At 42.2% G+C, this 20,566-nt stretch overlaps 1 protein-coding gene across 1 annotated transcript in view; it reads left to right on the forward strand.

The window, feature by feature from the left end:
• LOC106577051 (glutamate receptor ionotropic, delta-1) overlaps positions 1–20,566 on the forward strand; it is a 354,069-nt gene that overhangs the window by 289,619 nt on the left and 43,884 nt on the right. The window contains exons 5-8 of the mRNA XM_014154750.3: positions 4,883–4,936; positions 15,935–16,108; positions 18,313–18,474; positions 20,415–20,534. Of these exons, the coding sequence (XP_014010225.1) occupies positions 4,883–4,936; positions 15,935–16,108; positions 18,313–18,474; positions 20,415–20,534 (510 nt within the window). The remainder of the gene's footprint in view (positions 1–4,882; positions 4,937–15,934; positions 16,109–18,312; positions 18,475–20,414; positions 20,535–20,566) is intronic.

Raw genomic sequence — 20,566 nt, forward strand, 5'->3', positions numbered from 1 at the left:
CGTTACTCCATATCAAACGCAAATCTTCATCACTGCCAGCGGGTTGCCCTGACTTCTTCTTCTGTGCCAAACATTTCTGCTCCCAATCTAAAAGTGCAATTAGAAGAGAAGCCCTTGTGTGTGTTTCTTATGTTAAAAAGAAAAGGTGTAAGACAGGAAAGAATGAAATGAATAGATATAGAACAGAATGGCCATAATGATGGTCATTATGGCCAAACAGTTCTATTTTTGATTCATCAAACCAGAGGACATTTCTCCAAAAGTACTATAGCTTTTTTATGGCGGTTTTGGAGCAGTGGCTTCTTCCTTGCTGAGCGGCATTTCAGGTTATGTCGATATAGGACTCGTTTTACTGTGGATATACGTAGATACTTTTGTACCTGTTTCCTCCAGCATCTTCACAAGGTCCTTTGCTGTTGTTCTGGGATTGATTTGCATTTTTCGCACCAAAGTACGTTCATCTCTAGGAGACAGAACGCGTCTCCTTCCTGAGCAGTATGGCGGCTGCGTGGTACCATGGTGTTTATACTTGCATACTATTGTTTGTACAGATGAACGTGGTACCTACAGGCATTTGGAAATTACTCCCAAGGATGAACCAGACTTGTGTAGGTCTACAATTTTTTTCTGAGGTCTTGGCTGATTTCTTTAGATTTTCCCATGATGTCAAGCAAAGAGGCACTGAGTTTTAAGGTAGGCTTTGAAATACATCCACAGGTACAGCTCCAATTGACTCAAATGATGTCAATTAGCCTATCAGAAGCTTCTAAAACCATGACACCATTTTCTGGAATGTTCCATGCTGTTTAAAGGCACAGTCAACTTAGTGTATGTAAACTTCTGATCCACTGGAATTGTGATACAGTGAATTATAAGTGAAATAACCTGTCTGTAAACAATTGTTCGAAAAAGGACTTGTGTCTTGCACAAAGTAGATGTCCTAACCGACTTGCCAAAACTATAGTTTGTTAACAAGAAATTTGTGGAGTGGTTGAAAAACAAGTTTTAGTGACTCCAATCTAAGTGTATGTAAACTTCTGACTTCAACTGTGTGTATGTTTACATTATTATTTTATTGATTTCCCGACCGTTTTCTAAGTCAGAAGACATCCATCCAGAGTTTTCTAGGACCGTGTTGTAGTGTGTCCCCCAATATTGCCCTCTTGCTGGGATTAATGACTGAAACCATAGCGAAACAGTGCAAAACGACTGTCAGCTCAACTTTAAAGCACTTCAAATCAAATGTCATTTTCATAAAAGTGCTTTATAAGATTATAATTGTGTTTGTGCATTGTTTTTTATACCAGTCTTAGGAAGAGTAATCAATCCCAAATGTCTGTCCCCTGTAATGAAATAGTTGAATAGCCATGCACTAAGTTACATAGATGTTTATCACTATACTAATGGAGATGAGTAGGCTCAGGTCTGAGCTCGTTTCCACAGCAACAGAGGACTATAGGAGATAAGGCCAGGGTCCCGACCATTGTGAGTATTTCATGAAGGGCCTCATTACGGCTTGGGTGCCTTTGTAAGACTGGCACAGAATTAAACAGTGAGCTTTTGACAACTCATCCTGGTCTATACTTTCAAACGAGTGTCTGATCTAAAGTTCTCCTGAACCCTTGGGATCACTGAATGGCTTCATTCCATAGAGAGATCCTCTCATTACTATATAGCAATACCAACGACCTATGTTCCAATTACTAGTAATAATCGTTGTGCCATGTTACAGCACATCATTACAAAACAGTTCTTACACATACTCTACGTTAATATGATAGGAGTAACACTAACACAGTTCACGTGGCATAGAAGCCCCATTTATTTTATACCAAGCCTAGCATCCTAATGTTTTGATATGTGTATTTTTGTTTTTACCAACAGTACTTACAAAAAGTTCATTATAACATGTTGTCAGAGTAAGATGGATTTTTTGCCTGTTGAATGCTCCAAATGAGGTGGAATACCTCTTAGCTCAAGGTGGAGACCATAACCCTTTATTCCAAGAATATTCTAGGAATATAACAATAACCTCCCTGGCTAGATTTATAAAGGTCCTTCAGTAAATCCATTCATTAAGATCATTATTATACTATCATCATATATTATAATTATTATACTTCCAACATTAAGCCTACTGTACTGTAATGTGACAGATAACAAATAAATAAAGAAGTAAACGTGTTAAACTTTATAAACTGCTGTTTGTCTAGACTGTGTATTCATACAAAAAAAAGGATTCACAACAGATCCTAATTTGACCTAATAAGAAACTTTAAACAGTTTGATTGACAGCATATGGGAAAGCAAAACATGTTATTTCCACAATTATTGCCACTTAGACCATTTGTTTTGCTAATTGCCAATAATGAAGGGAAACTGTGCTTGTCTCTATGTGTGAAACAAAGAAAAATAAGAATTTTCCCTGCTCTTGGCATGTAGTTTAATAAGCTCTGAGAACAACACATGTTGCTGCTGAAATGCATCTGCTCTGACACTAAATGGAAAGTATGCAGCAGAGTTGTGCCCTTTCGCTTTCGTTTAATCAGGTCTCCTCTCAACCATGGGATGCAGTGATCCATTTTCATTTGTAGGCATAATTACTCGTTGCACTTATTGACCAAAAAGCAAAACAGAGACAGCCTGATTCTGGCTGTGTTTACAGATTAGACAAACAATCTTGCAGGTTTTTGTTTTAATACTCAAACAAGGGATCCACAAGACGCAGAGACATTTAGAATGTACAGTACATTGGCTGCATTTACATAGGCAGCCAAGTTCTGATCTTTTGCCCAATTAGATCTCATTGGTCAATAGACCAATTAGTGGAAAAGGTCAGAATTGGGCAGCCATTGCATAGTGAATATGGACACAAGTGAGGATTCCATACCATTATATTCAATGTCAAGATGCTTCAGATATAATGTTGTAGCTTCACTCACCAATCTTTGGGAATTAATCTCAGTGCATTATTCCATAAGGAGGTCAAATAGATACAGAATAGCCCAATGGGCATATGGGAGTTACCATCGAACTCTGAACATATCCAACAAGAAATATTTGCTTTGCTGAGATCTTATATCCTCAAATGCTCAAATCCGCCGAACAGTAATTCCCTTTTTAAATCATGGAGTTCTATATTATGTTCTTCGTTGTGTTGAGTAGGTGTAAAGACAAGCCTCAGGGCCCTCACTTATGTCACTAGATATAACTGTGAAACTCAGTTACATTAACATTATAGCATATAATCATTCTCTGATGTTGCTTCTCCTGAGTATGCATTTTATGCCAAAACCGTATTTCTCTACAAAGCTTAATTTAGAAAAATTTCCTCAAGTGGATGGAAAAATGTAAAACACAACTGAATTCTCGACAAGATGTGTTGCTGAAATGTGATCTATAGGTCACAAGTTCATGTCGTTGCCATAGTGTGATAATGTGTGAACCTAATCAAACTGACAGTATAAAGGACAAACCACATAATGATGTTTGAGTCCTAGTTGAAGTTCTGTAGACAAACAGCTGTCAATCCCACACAAATAATTTGTCCCCCAAAAAGTCCATGAACCTCATAACCTTTTAACTTGATGACCTCAAATTCCTGGTGCGACTTAGGTCGACGTTGTTTACCATACTGTTGCTATTGTTGGAGCTGAACTGAGGCTAAACTAGGAGGACCGTTTGCCCCAATCATAACCTTTACCCAGCTGGCGCACTAACATAGCCCTCTTGACTTTGTTATTTACATTATAGAATGTGACAGTTTTCATAAGAAAAGTACAAAGAACTGTCTGCTCGTTCTAACATCAACGTTATCCTTGGGGACCAGACCAAGGCTTTTGCTGCCAGCCTTTCATACGCACCAAACAGTATGTATTGTATGTGCCTAAATGGATTACTCAAATGCACAAAGGGGTTTGTTGATTTTTTTCTATGGTAAGGACTGCTTCACTATAATTTATGTTTTTACTTCTGCAACATTCTAGCATTGTGAAATCACTTCAACTGTCTGGTGAGTAGCATTGTGCTGTGTAGATCAAAATATGATAACCTATGTGATAATCTGCCTGCCTGTACCAAGACCCTATTGCCTACATCTGGGTGGGAGATCATTTGGCTCCAGCTCTCAGACCCAGGATATGATCCAATGACACAATGTTCATTGTTTGTACATTGCTGAATAAATCTGTAGAGAGTCACTAACTCCAGCAGCTGTTTGCTATATTTCTTGTGTCTCTGTTGATAGCGACGGGCGATCTGTTTGAATGCAAGTGTGTTTGGATGGCATATGGCCCGTTAATTTCAGAGTGAGTAAGAAACAGACCACTTCAATCGTGTAGGTAAATTTTACTCTTGTGTTCAGGTGTCTCTGCAATATTCACAGAGACCAAGCTGGAAATGAGGGACATTAAAATCAAATTATGACTCTTGCAAGGTTAGAAGATCGATCGGCAGCTTTCGGGCTGTGGTGGGGGCTGTTATTGATGAGCACACTGTTGTTAGGTAAAATGATGAAAGCTTTGCAGTTATATGTAAGGATGATATGGGGCTATCAATCTTAGTTGCAGTATAGCAAAGGGGATCATTTGGAAGCTAATGACAGCAATTTACAGAAGAGGACAAGCGTAGAGATGGTAACCATGACAGATGTCATGCGTAAATAGTCATGTGATATGTGATAGAGCCATTACGACGGAGCACTCACATTATGAGTGCACATACAGGATATTGTGAAGAGCCTAAGTAATGGGGAATGAGTAACCATGGTGAACCATTTGAGCATATGTACTTGAGTTCGGACTCACTACTCTTATGTTGTTATAATAATATTTTGTGAAACACAGAAAATATTAATGTCCCCCACTCTTCTCTCTGTATACAGGCTGTGGAAACCAACCTGGCATCAAAGGACAGCCACTGGGTTTATGCCAATGAGGTGAGACCAAAACCCGTACAGCATTACTATATTTATACATTTCATATGGATGAAAATCAATAATGCTCTCACTCTGTTCTCTTCCATATTTAGACTCATAAACAGTATTAAAGCTCTCACAACATGCCACTTCTCTTCTGTCTTTCTGAGGGCGTTTATACAATATTGACCCAATCATTCTTGTTTATTGCGTATTCACAGCACTTTGGAAGCCAAAGTCGGTTTTTACATGTTATTTGTTGATATGAGATTGGCCTAAATGGTCTTCCAAATGGACTCGAACATCTCTAAATGCCAAGCACTTTGTGACTACTAAACACTGTGCTCTCTATCCTGCCTGAGAGCAGCTGGGTACATTTACATTGATTCAGGCTGATTTGGTGATAAGGACCGTAATCCATCTGATGTCCCAATGCTAATGGGAAAAAGCATGTTCCTACCATACCTGGATGTCTTTTTTATTAGCATTTATGTACTTCCAGACTACACTGTAAAATTGACCTAACCACGAAACCACAGTGAACTCACCCACTCATACACACACACACACACACACACACACACACACACACACACACACACACACACTAGGACCATATGGAGATGAATGCGTTAGAAAACAGTACCACAGGAGGTTGGTGGCACCTTGATTGGAGAGGAGGGGCTCGTTGTAATGGCTGGAGGTGTTTGATACCATTCCATTCGCTCCGTTCCAGCCATTATTATGAGCCGTCCTCCCCTCAGCAGCCTCCTTTGTTATAAACATTGACAAGGTGCACAAACCGGCTGATCTTCATCATCATACGAATGACAAGTCCTTATCACGCAACTCTGCTCCAATATCCTAATCATGATGCATGTATTGATCTTGCATTCATCTTGTGAATGTGATTTATTAATGTACCTCATAGTATCTTCCTGTTTAGGCTGCACACAACTCCTGTTAGAGGAAGTGGTAAAATATAAAAAATGTATCTGTTATTTATTTTGTGGCACGCAAACACATTCCTTTTTGCTTTCAGACAATTATGATAGAGTGTCACCACAAAGGCATTAGCTTTAATAGCATCAGACTGCAGAATGTATGAGCTAATTGCATGTTAATTTCTCCATCACTTCCTTAATGATTGACACGATGTGGCATGTTTTTGAGTTATCACTCCTCACTATATTAATGAATAGGACGGGCTGTGCCTGAGTACTTTGAAATGACATCCCCTCTTTCTTTCTCGATGAAAGTCAAGCGTACACTACCGTTCAAAAGTTTGGGGTCACTTAGAAATGTCCTTGTTTTATTAAAGAAAAAACATTTTTTTGTCCATTGAAATAACATCAAATTGATCAGTGTAGACATTGTTAATGTTGTAAATGACTATTGTAGCTGGAAACGGCAGATTTGTTATGGAATATCTACATAGGCATACAGAGGACCATTATCAGCAACCATCACTCCTGTGTTCCAATGGCAGGTTGTGTTAGTGTCACATGTGTCGTAGTGGAGAGAAGACCAAGGCACAGCGGGAATGTGAATACTCATACTTTTAATAAACTCAAGTAAGGCATCCACAAGAAAAACAATAAACACGACAGCAACAGTTTTGCAGGCTAACAAACGCAGTGCAAAAACAACTACCCACAACCCCAAAGAAAAACACACACTACTATATAGGACTCCCAATCATAGGCAACTCAACACACCTGCCTTCAAAGGACGTGACAGTACACCCCCCCCCCCCCCCCCCCCCCAAGGTGCAGACCCCGGAATGCACCTTACAAAAGAAAACACACAAAAAAAATATCCCCAATACCACAACAAAACCCATAAACAATAATCCCTAAACAATAAGGGAGGGAAGGGAGGGTGGATGTGCTACACTGTGCTACACCCTCCCTCCCCCAACCCACCTATCCTGGAGGTGGCTCAGGTGCGGGACGTAAACCTCGCTCCACCTTCGGCGTCGTCCACTTTGGTGGCGCCGATAGCTGCGCCGGGCAGACGGGCCACTCGGGCTGACCCTGGCAGATGGACCACTCGGGCTGGGCCGGAGGACAGGCGGGCCACTCGGGCTGGGCCGGAGGACCGGCGGGCCACTCGGGCTGGGCCGGAGGACAGGCGGGCCACTCGGGCTGGGCCGGAGGACAGGCGGGCCACTCGGGCTGGACCGGAGGACAGGCGGGGCACCCTGGCAGATCCGGGCAGATGAGCCACTCTGGCAGACCCGGGCAGTCGGCCCACTCTGGCAGACCCGGGCAGTCGGGCCAATCTGGCAGACCCGGGCAGTCGGGCCACTCTGGTAGACCCGGGCAGTCGGGCCACTCTGGCAGACCCGGGCAGTCGGGCCACTCTGGCAGACCCGGGCAGTCGGGCCACTCTGGGAAACCCGGGAAGTCGGGCCACTCTGGCAGACCCGGGCAGTCGGGCCACTCGGGCAGACCCGGGCAGTTGGGCCACTCTGGCTGATCCGGGCAGTCGGGCCACTCTGGCATCTCCGGGCAGACGGGCCGCTCTGGCAGCTCCTGACTGGCGGGCGGCTCTGGCGGCTCCTGACTGGCGGGCGGCTCTGGCGACTCCTGACTGGCGGGCGGCTCTGGCGGCTCCTGACTGGCGGGCGGCTCTGGCGATTCCTGACAGGCGGGCGGCTCTGGTGACTCCTGACTGGCGGGCGGCTCTGGCGACTCCTGACTGGCAGGCAGCTCTGGCGACTCCTGACTGGCAGGCAGCTCTGGCGACTCTTGACTGGCGGGCAGCTCTGGCGCCTCCTGACTGGCGGGAAGCTCTGGCAGCTCCTGACTGGCAAGGCTGGGCTGACACACTAGACGCCTGATGCGTGGGGCTGGTACTGGACATGCCAGCCTGGAGACACGCACCTCAGGGCTAGTGCGGGGAGCTGGCCTGGGGCTCCATTCTTGCCCCGCAAAACTGCCCTTGTGCCCCCCCCAAAAAAAAAATCTTGGGGCTGCCTCTCGAGTTTACTTAACTCTTCCATAGCCCTGGAAACGCTCATCCTTATCTCCGCCCACGTCCATCCTTCTTCCTCATTCCTCCGCTGCTTGGTCCTTTGGTGGTGGGTAGTTCTGTCACATGTGTCATAGTGGAGAGAAGACCAAGGCGCAGCTGGAATGTGAATACTCATACTTTTAATAAACTCAAGTAAGGGATCCACAGGAAAAACAATAAACACAACAGCAACAGTTTTGCAGGCTAACAAACGCAGTGCAAAAACAACTACCCACAACCCCAAAGAAAAACACACACTACTATATAGGACTCCCAATCAAAGGCAACTCAACACACCTGCCTTCAATTGGGAGTCCAATCACCAACACAACACTTAACACACAAAAACCCTGCCACGTCCTGACCAAAACTAATACAATTGCTCCCTCTGCTGGTCAGGACGTGACAGTTAGCTAATCCAAGTTTATCATTTTAAAAGGCTAATTGATCATTAGAAAACCCTTTTGCAATTATGTTAGCATAGCTGAAAACTGTTGTTCTGATTAAAGAAGCAATAAAACTGTCCGCCTTTAAAAAACAAGTTTTAATGACTCCAATCTAAGTGTATGTTAACTTCCGACTTCAACAGTAGATATTCCATAAAAAATCAGCCGTTTCCAGCTACAACAGCCCTTTACAACATTAACAAATGCTACACTGATCAATGTTATGTTATTTTAATGGACAAAAAATGTGCTTCTCTTTCAAAAACAAGGAAATATCTAAGTGACCCCAAACTTTTGAACGGTAGTGTATATGATGCCGCTGTGATCACCTTGAGGAGGGAACGACAAAGGCAAACTATTTTTCAATCGGCTTTGTTCGATGCTGGCAATGTATTTTAACATGGAGTACACAACATGTTCAACTTGGTCGAGAGAAAAGGAGGTGGTGTAATACTGAATACTCTAATACTGACTTAAAACCTGTCAAAATACAGTGATTGACTATTTAAGAAGAATTACCATATGATTTGATTGACCTAATTAGAAGAGTGGGAGCTGAAATGGTCCCCTTAATAAGCCTACTTATAGTAGTCTTAATTAACTTAATTAACTCTCAGTCACTATATACAGTGCATTCCGAAAGTATTCAGACCCCTTCACCTTTTCCACATTTTGTTACGTTACAGCCTTATTCTAAATTGGATTTAAAAAAAAAACCCTCATCAATCTACACACAATACCCCATAATGACAAAGCAAAAACTGTTTTTTTTAGAAATGTTTGCATATGTATTACAAATAAAAAAAACTGAGAGACTTGTCCACTTCGCATTGTCTTGGCTGTGTGCTTAGGGTCGTTGTCCTGTTGGAAGGTGATCTTTCGCCCCAGTCTGAGGTCCTGAGCACTCTGGAGCAGGTTTTCATCAAGGATCTCTCTGTACTTTGCGCTGTTCATCTTTCCCCTAATCCTGATGAATATATATGCCCCATAATGCCCCAGTATGATTACTATGTGTTGTGACTGGGCGGAGGCAACCATTTTAGCCAGGTAATCTCCAGGCCCTGTGTTCTACGCTTCTGTGTTCCACTGGTCCCTGTGATGCATTTAAGCCAGACAGGCTGGCATCAGGAGAGGAGAGGTTGTCTCTGTCAGTTCTCTGCCCCCTGGGCCTCAGCGCTAACTAGGACATGGAGGCTGCGGTGATGTCTCATGTCTCATTCATCAGCCACCACAACCAGCTATGATAATCTATTGTCACTGCTAACGAAAGTCAGTTCAGAATGAGTTCATATGAAGTGTTAAAGGCCAATGCAGCCATTTTTATATCAACATCAAATAGCTTCTGGGTAACAATTAAGTACATTACTGTAAAGGGCGGCAGGTAGCCTGGCGGGTAGGAGCATTGGGCCAGAAACCGAAAGATTGCTGGATCGAATCCCCAAGCTGACAAGGTAAATATCTGTCGTTCTGCCACTGAGCAAGGCAGTTAACCCACTGTTCCCCGGGCGCTGATGACGTTGATGTCGGTTAAGGCAGCCCCCCGCACTGCTCTGATTCATAGGGGTTGGGTTAAATGCAGAAGACACATTTCAGTTGAATGCATTTAGTTATTCAGCTGACTAGGTATCCCCCTTTCCCTATTGGATTTAAATTAAAATGGTCTTTTTAGCAAAAAAACTATTTCTCAAGCAAGAATTTAGCTAGCATTGTCTGGGAGTATTCTGAGTAGGAAGGGGGAAACTGAAAACAAGCTGTTATTGGCAGAGAGTTTTGGAACTCTTTGTTATTGGTCTAATCAATTTAACCACATGTCGATGTCACCATGGAAAGCTGAAACCCATGCAAACCTGCTGATTAGAAGGTCCTGTGTAGATTGTATTTTCAACCAGCAACTATCAGGAAATAACACTTATACATTTACAGTGTTAGTTTCATCAGCTGTTGTACAATATGATATAAAACACAGGAAAAACAGAATTTGGAGTGCACTGGGTCTTTAACTGGTGAGAAAGGCAATGATAGGAGAGCTGAAGTAGAGAATGGATGGAGAGAGGGAGAGAAAGAGAAAGAAGAACATGTACTGAAAAGTTTTGAGAATTATAAAAAGAATGGTGCAGAGTAGGAGAGATGGTTTGTCACGTTATTCCTCAGCAATTGTTGATACCAAATGTGGACAATCTTTCACTTTCTTCACCACAGGGCAGGATCAGTTACAAATCATTGATTGATGTATGTGGGAGGAAGTAACAAGGCATCCTTCTCTCTAAATCATCAGCCAAACCAGGGTGTGATGTTGGCACAGGGGAGGGTGGTTGACACTCTCTGGTGGTTCTGTCTGGATGGATGGATGACGCAGTCAAACAGGATTCGTTTTTCCTCACAAAAAAAGAGAGGAGGTGACACCTGAGTCTGTGTGTGATGGATTAGACACACAGCGTGACAGCCAGAGTCAAGGAGGACAGGGATGATATGACTGATTGTACGTGGTAACTGCCCGACAAATGTTGGGATGGAAACGGATAATGTTTACACTATTTGTGAAACAGCAGTGGGCATAGTAGAGAGCAATAAAACACATTCCACTACCAAAAGACAGGATTTTTTTTTTTTATTAAGGATGTGTATTTTACATTAACATAGTTAGACATAAAACTGTAATAAATCATTGAGTTGGAAATAGACAAGCACTTTAGTTAACCATAGTAATGTATGCTCCATCACATACTGTAATTATCCACTACTTTTTGAGCTGCACAATATATATGGTGATGAGAGAAATAGAGAGAGAGAGAGAGAGAGAGAGAGAGAGAGAGAGAGAGAGAGAGAGAGAGAGAGAGAGAGAGAGAGAGAGAGAGAGAGAGAGAGAGAGGAGTGTGGCTAGGGTTGAGGGATCATCTTGGCTAGGTAAGAGTACATCCCAGAGTTCCCCTCCCGGTCCTTCCCCTAGTCTCTGAGCTGCTCAGCATAGATGTCTAAAGCTGAAGAAAAAAAAAGCACCTTAACTCCTAATTAAATCTCCATGGTGATTACCAGGATTTCTTTATTTATATATCTTGAAAGATTAATAACATGATTGAGCGGCGTATTGAGGATAATTTAGCTGTCAGCCAGGCTTGATTTGATTAATGTATTTAGATGATGTGTGTCATTGAAACTACCCTCTGTTGAATTTTGGGTTTCCTGTCTTGACTAGGTCAATTTACCTTAACTAGGTAATCTGAATTTTTTCCCTTCAGAGTGTATGTCCACACTGAATGCATAAACAGCTGATCTCTCTCACATTAATCCATTCTGCTACGTATTAGCTCTTTAATAACGGTTTTGATCTGTACTGAAATTGAATTACAGAGTAACACGATAGTGGATGTTAGTCACATTGTGTTAGAATGGTGCCATACGAATCAACAAACTCAAAGGGTAAGCCACCAATGTTCTTTCCTTGCATACCCAAACTTCCTGCCACCCCATTAAAATACTAAGACCTTGCCATGTGAAGCTTAAAGCAGCGATCAGCAGTGGAAACAATAACAAAGTGTTTCCTCACACTTGTTTTGGTAAAAAGCAGAGGGATGGGACTGGAAAAATGTAACCGCTCATAAATTCATAGACATAGCTATTGATGCAAGGACTGACCATCCATGATATAAAAATTAGAGTTTTAACCATTTTTGAGGCTATATAGTGTGTGTTTACGTTTACTTTGTTTACAAACCTTAGAGTAAAACAAGCTTAAATTGTGGGTTATGATGGGGTACAACAGTTGAACTAAGCTCATGATGCATTTATAATATAAGCTTGTTTTACTCTAATATTTGTAAACAAAGTAAATGTAAACAAACAATATTTTGGTTCTAATGGGGTACAACACTTGGACTAAGCTCATGAGGCATTTATAATTTATATTCTTTAATAATTAATGGGTACATATCATTAATTTATAAGTCCAAAAATGGACAACTCTGAGGGCCCCTTTAATGATCCATGCTTTTCTTTAAAACCCCTAAGTGATGTCACAGCGGTAACCTATGGTGGTGGTGGAACATTCTGACAGGTCAGGACAGGAAGGACGACCCTGAACGGGAAGTCATACCTCCATGGATCCTGCGGCATATTCCACCCGATTAATGCAACACAGCACCTCATGAATAGCCATTATTTACAGTTGACTGGCTGTCAAGAGGAAACTTAAACACTTAACACCTACAAAATTCTGTTTGTATGACTCATAGTGTAGTGTGTTATCGCTGTATAAAAATACATGTACATCTTTCTAAAAGCAGTAAAGTACACACCTAGTAAATTATTGATGAGGTCGGATGCTTGTTGCATAACAGTTATACATTTCTCGAAGGAATGAATGAGCTTGGATGGTGAGATAGAAAGAACAAAAGGCCAAGGAGAGTGAGATAAATCGCCACAGAGTTAAAAATAAAAAGGGAGAAAGCGAGACAGCTAGCGGGAAACAGAGACTTGGAGATAGAATGTCTGAGAGAGAAATATTTGAATTGAACAGAAAGAGAGAGAGTCGGAGAAGCACAAATACGTTTGAACTGTCAGTTGCCTTATTACTGTGGTGTTTGACCCCAGTGCTGGTTGATTGGCACATCATTGACTGCTGTCCTGCTCTGGCTCTCATTACTATTGATCTGACCCTTCATCGGTCATCCCCTGTCTGGCCCTGTACTCATTCCTCTCACCCATAACTGTCTCACCCCCGTCTCACCCCTGTCTGCATACATGACTTGGGAGTTTCCTTCATACCCACAGCTGTATGGTCTATGCTCTGGGATTCTAAGAAATTGAAGGATTGTTGTTGTTTATTTGTCAATTGATCAAAGCAGTGGTTCCCAAAATGTTTATAGTCCCGTACCCCTTCAAACATTCAACCTCCAGCTGCGTACCCCCTCTAGCACCAGGGTCAGCGCACTCTCAAATGTTGTTTTTTGCCATCATTGTAAGCCTGCCACACACACACACACGATACATTTATTAAACATAAGAATGAGTGTGAGTTTTTGTCACAACCCGGCTCGTGGGAAGTGATAAAGAGCTCTTATAGGACGACGGCACAAATAATAATATAATAATAATCAATCACTTTGCTCTTTATTTAGTCATCTTAGATATAAAACTTTATTTGTTAATCGAAAATTGTGAATAACTCACCACAGGTTAATGAGAAAGGTGTGCTTGAAAGGATGCACATAACTTTGCAATGTTTGGTTGTATTGGAGAGAGTCGCAGTCTTAAATTATTTTCAACACACAGTCTGTGCCTGTATTTAGTTTTCATGCTAGTGAGGGCCGAGAATCCACTCTCACATAGGTATGTGGTGGCAAAGAGCATCAGTTTCTTAACAGCGCGATTTTTCCAAGGCAGGATACTCTGAGAGCTGCCCAATCCAGAAATCTGGCAGTGGCTTCTGATTAAATTCCATTTTCACAGAACCGCTTATTGCAATTTCGATGAGGCTCTCTTGTTCAGATATCGGTAAGTGGACTGGAGGCAGGGCATGAAAGGGATAACGAATCCAGTTGTTTGTGTCATCTGTTTCGGGAAAGCACCTGGGTAATTGTGCACCCAAATCACTCAGGTGCTTCGCTATATCACATTTGACATTGTTCATAAGCTTTAGTTGATTTGCACACAAAAAAATCATACAATAATGGAAAGACCTGTGTGTTGTCCTTGTTAATGCAGACAGAGAAGAGCTCCAACTTTTCTTAATCATAGCCTCAATTTTGTCCGGCTCATTGAATATAGTTGAGGAGAGTCCCTGTAATCCTAGATTCAGATCATTCAGACAAGAAAAAACATCACCCAGACAGGCCAGTTGTGTGAGAAACTCGTCATCATGCAAGCTGTCAGACAAGTGAAAATTATGGTCAGTAAAGAAAACTTTAAGCTTGTCTCTCAATTCAAAAAAACCTGTCAATACTTTGCCCCTTGATAACCAGCACACTTCTGTATATTGTAAAAGCGTTACATGATCGCGGCCCATATCATTGCATAGTGCAGAAAATACACGAGAGTTCAGGGGCCTTGCTTTAACAAAGTTAACCATTTTCACTGTAGTGTCCAAAATGTCTTTCAAGCTGTCAGGTATTCCTTTGGCAGCAAGAGCCTCTCGGTGGATGCTGCAGTGTACCCAAGTGGCGTCAGGAGCAACTGCTTGCACGCGCGTTACCACTCCACTGTCTCCCTGCGCCATCAGTACAGCTACCAACACATCTTGACCACCAAAGTCCATTTGATGTCACAAAGCTGTCCAGTACATAAAAAATATCCTCTCCTGTTGTCCTGGTTTCTAGTGGTTTGCAGAAGAGGGTGTCTTCCTTAATTGACCCCCCATAATAGTATGGGGCTTGCCTGTCCTAGCCACTTGGTAGCTCACCATATAAGACGCTTCTAGCCCCTTCTTATTAATGGTATCTGTTGCTTTTATACATGTCTTACTACTCCGAAGTTATCTTAATTCTCGCTCCATAAACCCCCGTGGCTTATTTTTCAAGAGTGAAGGTTTCATCGAGTTGTGAGATAGTACTTTTGCACATATAACACACTGTGGATGAGGAGAGGCAGTACTCCCAATATAAGTGAACCCCAAATCAATGTAGTTCTCATCATATTTGCACCTCTTCGATGGTCCAATGTCCCTGTCTGTTGTTCGGTGCTTTCCCGGGTAAGGGGCCAGTAGCTCTTCGGCTGCATCAGATTCACAACTGTCAGAGTCCATGCTAGCTGGGTTAACAACACATGTAGAATTAGCATTGGATGTGCTCGTGGAAGCAGAACAACTTGTGTCGTCGATAGGTTTAGGTATATTACTGCTGGTAGTAGCAGTACTACCAGTAGAGCTGGTATGTGTTTCTATGGACACAAGCCTTACTTTTTTTTAACCACTTTTCAAGCAAACGGAATGAGCAGCAGCTACGTTTGGCTACATACGGACCGTTAGTGGAATTCCCGCGAGAAAGTAAAGATTAATGTGATTGGATGTTGATTATTTGACTAGGCTACCTGTATTTAACATTGTGTTTTTATTTCGCTGAACACTAGATTCTTTTATTTAATTTTTGGCAGTGAAACGAGGTTACCCAAATGTATAGCCCCATTGGAAAATATAAATGGACTGTTTGAAAATGTGAATCACATTTTTAATTGGCGTACCCCCGACGGCATTGCGCGTACCCCAGTTTGGGAATACATGGATCAGAGGAATGGAGAGACATCAGACAATGATGATCCCAATCCATATTCAGCTGAAAACTAATTGAATACCTGACTTTGGAAAGAGTGTTTATTGCTTGCATTTATTGATTGGTCTATTGATTAATCCTACTAATACTCAACTGTTACACAAACTGGTAACAAGATTCCCTTTTTTTATCAATACCTACACTATGGTTACCATGTACCTAGTCCTATAATTCATGTGTGAATACATCGTTTTAGACCAGTTCCAGAGTGTGAACGTTTTAGTAAATTATTAGATTTTTTTTTCATGGTTTTGACCATGAACCCTCCCACCCCATCCTCTCTTCTTTGCCGCAGGAGGTGAGTGACACAGAAATCATGGAGCTGGTCCACAGTTCGTTGGGCCGGATGACCGTCATACGGCAAATCTTCCCTCTGTGGAGAGACACCAACATCCGGTGCATGAGGAACAACCACCGTATCTCCTCCCTGCTCTGTGACCCCCAGGAGGGCTACCTGCAGTCCCTGGAGGTCAGTGTGACTGAGATTACTTTATTAATGACCGTCAGTCACCATATATCCACACCATCAGTGAACTCCACAGAGTACTTTGTCATCACCCCACGTACTGACGAAACATGACCATGACCAAAACAATACTGAAGGGCGACGAGAACGAGTTGGCCATCAGCGCCATCACAACATTGAACGTTGTCATCATTCTAACACGGTGTCATTTCCTTCAATGTTAAAACCCTCAGTCTGTCACCATCACTAGATTACACAGGGCTGCACAGCCACACAGATTTCCAACATTAGAAATGTCTTAGAGATGTTCTCTGTATTCCATCTAGTGTGCAGTGACCGTGACTTACTATGCAGGCTCCATAGCTAGTGTGGAACACTGTTTAGGACAGATGGTCCCCCCCCCCCCCCCCCAAAAAAAACCATGGTTTTCAGTTGCATTTCCAAATTAGGAGAACTGAAGACCAAAGTATTTGTCAGAGAAGAAATGCACGGGTGTCAAATCATTATCATGTAAAGTACACCAGACTTGCTTTCTTAGGATTCATCAAGTGGTGCATTAAACCATCATAAAGCTTCAATGATAACAAATCCTTTAGGTGTGGTAAGTGTGGTTATGCCTGAGCAGCCTTCGTTTCAGAGCCACAGGGGACAAATATAGATTGCAATTTCAATTGAATTAGCTATATTGTAACTTTTTACAATTGTCACCATTTTGTGAACTCTATTTGCAACTGTCACATTCATTTGAACTCAAAAGGTGTGTTTGTTCCATACCCAATAGGATCATTTGGATTGAATGTCCCATTAAATCCTCTGTAATGAGGACAAGAGTACTACATTTATTGAACTGATGACAGGTTGAGCAATGATAGAGGAACAGAGTTCAAATCAAATCAAAGTTTATTTGTCACGTGCGCCGAATACAATGAAACAGTGAAATGCTTACTTACAGGCTCTAACCAACAATGCAATTTCTAAGTAAAAAAAAAGATATTAGGTGAACAATAGATAAGTAAAGAAATAAAACAAAAGTAAAAAAGACAGTGACAAATAACAGTTGCGAGGCAATATACATTAGCAAGGCTATAACAGTAGCGAGGCTATATACAGGCACCGGCTAGTCGGGCTGATTGAATATGTACATGTAGGTATGGTTAAAGTGACTATGCATATATGATAAACAGAGAGTAGCAGTAGCGTAAAAGAGTGGTCGATAGGTGGGGGGTGCAGACAATGCAGATAGTCCGGGTAGCCAATGTGTGGGGGCACCGGTTGGTCGGCTAATTGAGGTAGTATGTACATGAATGTCTAGTTAAAGTGACTATGCATATATGATAAACAGAGAGTAGCAGCAGCCTAAAAGAGGGATTGGGTGGGCGGGGGACACAATGCAAATAGTCTGGGTAGCCATTTGAAAACCTGTTCAGGAGCCTTGTGTATTGGGGGTAAAAGCTGTTGAGAAGCCTTTTGGTCCTAGACTTGGTGCTCCGTTACCGCTTGCCATGCAGTAGTAGAGAGAACAGTCTATAACTGGGGTGCCTGAGGAATGGTGGCATTCAGCAAATATCTCTCATGTTGTTACTGTTGTACCCTGCCATTCATACATGCCATTGTTGGTGTCCCTTATATCGAAAGCATGCTCTAGACTCAGGCATCCATTGCGCCTATTTGTATACCAACTGAAAATTCCAGGGAACGTGTTTGGGCTCGTCTTTGTCCAGTGTTCCTTCAATAAATCACAATCACACTTTCCTACAGACAAGTTAGAAAAGCTTGACCACAAATGCTCTGTGGCATTTCAACAGACATGTATTTTTCTATCATAAAAAAAACTTGAGGTGGTCTTTCATACCTCTTGTCTGTAACATAAAAGCTGTCGTTGCAGTGTCAGACCGGGTGTGTTCTGCTCCCCAGGTGGATAGCACCATGGGTCTGTCTCTCCCTTTCATTCTGTGGCCATGCTGGGAAAAGTGTATATTCCCTACTGAGAACTTAATTTCCCCAAAACCTCACATGGGCAGTGGCAGAGAGGAGCCACTTTTATGTTGGTCTTGTCAACCTTCACACGGTTCAACAGGTACTTTTGAGTATCTCGTTTTGGGAGTTTTTCCCTGCAAGGTCTCAAACTAGGATAATAGTTGCATGCCACTGCTGATTCTGCTCAACACCTTTCATAGAATAGATTTTGATGTGTTGTTTCTCCCCAGGTCTCCAGCTTGTACCTGTATGACAGTGTGCTGATGTTGGCCAACGCCTTCTACAGTAAGCTGGAGGACAGGAAGTGGCATAGCATGGCCAGTCTGAACTGCATGAGGAAGTCCACCAAGCCTTGGAATGGAGGCTGGTCTATGCTGGACACCATCCAGAAGGTAGGGCACCACACGACATTGCAGACTAAGTCATATTACATAGAAATGGATTCCTTTCGTTCTCATGTGGCATTCTCCTCACATGTATCTAAGCTCTTTGAAAACAGATATACAAGGAGAATGAGTCCGTCTTTTGTTTATCCATATTAACAAAATATTGGAACAAAATGTACTTGATTACATCAATTTAGAGGCTGTGATTTAACACTTCATAAAATGAATCATTTATAAATGAACAAAAGTGTTTTCATGAAAATGTTAAAAAAATAAACCACTTATTGTAATAATAATGGTTCTCTTTTGAAGTCATGATGACTAATCACAATTTCACTCAACCACTCACTTCCAATTTAGTAATTTAGCAGACGCTCTTATCCAGAGCGACTTACAGTAGTGAGGGCATTCATTTGTTTGTACTTTTATGTATTGGTCCCCCATGGGAATTGAACCCACCACCCTGGCATTGCAAGCACCATCAAATCAAATCAAATGTTATTTGTCACCAGCGCCTAATACAACAGGTGTAGACCTTACTGTGCAATGCTTACTTACAAGCCCTTAACCAACACTGCAGTTTTAATAAAAATAAAAGTTTAGAAAAATATTTACTGAATAAACTAAAGTTAAAAATAAAAGAGCAACAATACAATAACAATAATGAAGTTACCGGTACAGAGTCAATGTGCGGGGGTACAGGTTAGTCGTGGTGATTAAGGTAATATGTACATGTAGGTAGGGGTAAAGTGACTATGCATAGATAATAAGCAGTGAGTAGCAGCAGCGTAAAAAAAAAGGGCAGCGGGGTGGTCAATACAAATAGTCCAGGTAGCCATTTGATTAATTAGCTGTTCAGAAGCCTTATGGCTTGGGCATAGAAGTTGTTAAGAAGCCTTTTGGACCTAGACTTGGCGCTCCGGTTCCGCTTGCTGTGCGGTAGCAGAGAGACCAGTCTATGAATAGGGTGGCTGGAGTCTTTCGCAATTTTTATGGACTTCCTCTGACACCGCCTTGTATAGAGTTCCTGGATGGCAGGAAGCTTGGCCCCAGTGATGTACTGGGCCGTACGCACTACCTCTGTAGTGCCTTGCGGTCGGAGGCCGAGCAGTTGCCATACCATACCAGGCGGTGATGCAAACAGTCAGGATGCTCTCGATGGTGCAGTTGTATAACCTTTTGAGGATCTGAGGACCCATGCCAAATCTTTTCAGTCTCCTGAGGGGGAATAGGCTTTGTCATGCCCTCTTCACGACTGTCTTGGTGTGTTTGGACCATTCTAGTTTGTTGGTGATGTGGACACCAAGGAACTTGAAGCTCTCAATCTGCTCCATTGCAGCCCCGTCGATGAGAATGGGGGCGTGCTCGGCCCTCCTTTTCATGTAGTCCTCGATCATCTTTACCAACTGAGCCATTTGCACTTACTTTGCACATCATCAAACACACGTCATTTTGCACCCCTTTTACTAAAGTAGATGTCCCTATCAGCACATGTTCTTATCATTGACTTACAATCAGGTTCTTAATGTTATGTATGGGGATTGAGCTGGTAACCTTGGTCCAGCTAGTACTATATTATAGGCCGTTCAGTATGAGTGTATAAAGTATCCTGGCCAAACCACCTCATTTGGATGGTTCTTGATCCATTGGTACTAATGCATAGGTTCTGTTGTAGTGGACTTCACAGAAATGTTCAGCAATCAACTTAGATGATTGCTGAACATGTTATAGACCACTCAAAGCATATTAAAGCGTTGAACATTCCTAGGTTCCTGCCTTCTAGGGAGGCATTGTTTGCTCTATGGGGTTTTAGGCTGGGTATCTGTAAAGCACTTTGTGACAATTGCTGATGCAAAAAAGGGCTTTATAAAATACAGTACATTTGATTTTTGATTGATTGATTAGAGACCACTTAAAATATCCTTGTTATTATGCTGTTGCCATAGAGACGGATCACCGGGCTCACAGGAATGATGGACTTCCGTGCAGGAGGTTCCAACTCTCACGTCCAGTTTGAGATCCTGGGGACCAGCTACAGTGAGACGTTTGGTAAAGATGTCAAACGGGTGAGTCAATATTGAACAACGCAAATGGACAA

The sequence above is a fragment of the Salmo salar genome, chromosome 18 (genome assembly GCF_965601325.2).
Source record: "Salmo salar chromosome 18, fSalSal1, whole genome shotgun sequence".
NCBI classification, from domain to species: domain Eukaryota; kingdom Metazoa; phylum Chordata; class Actinopteri; order Salmoniformes; family Salmonidae; genus Salmo; species Salmo salar.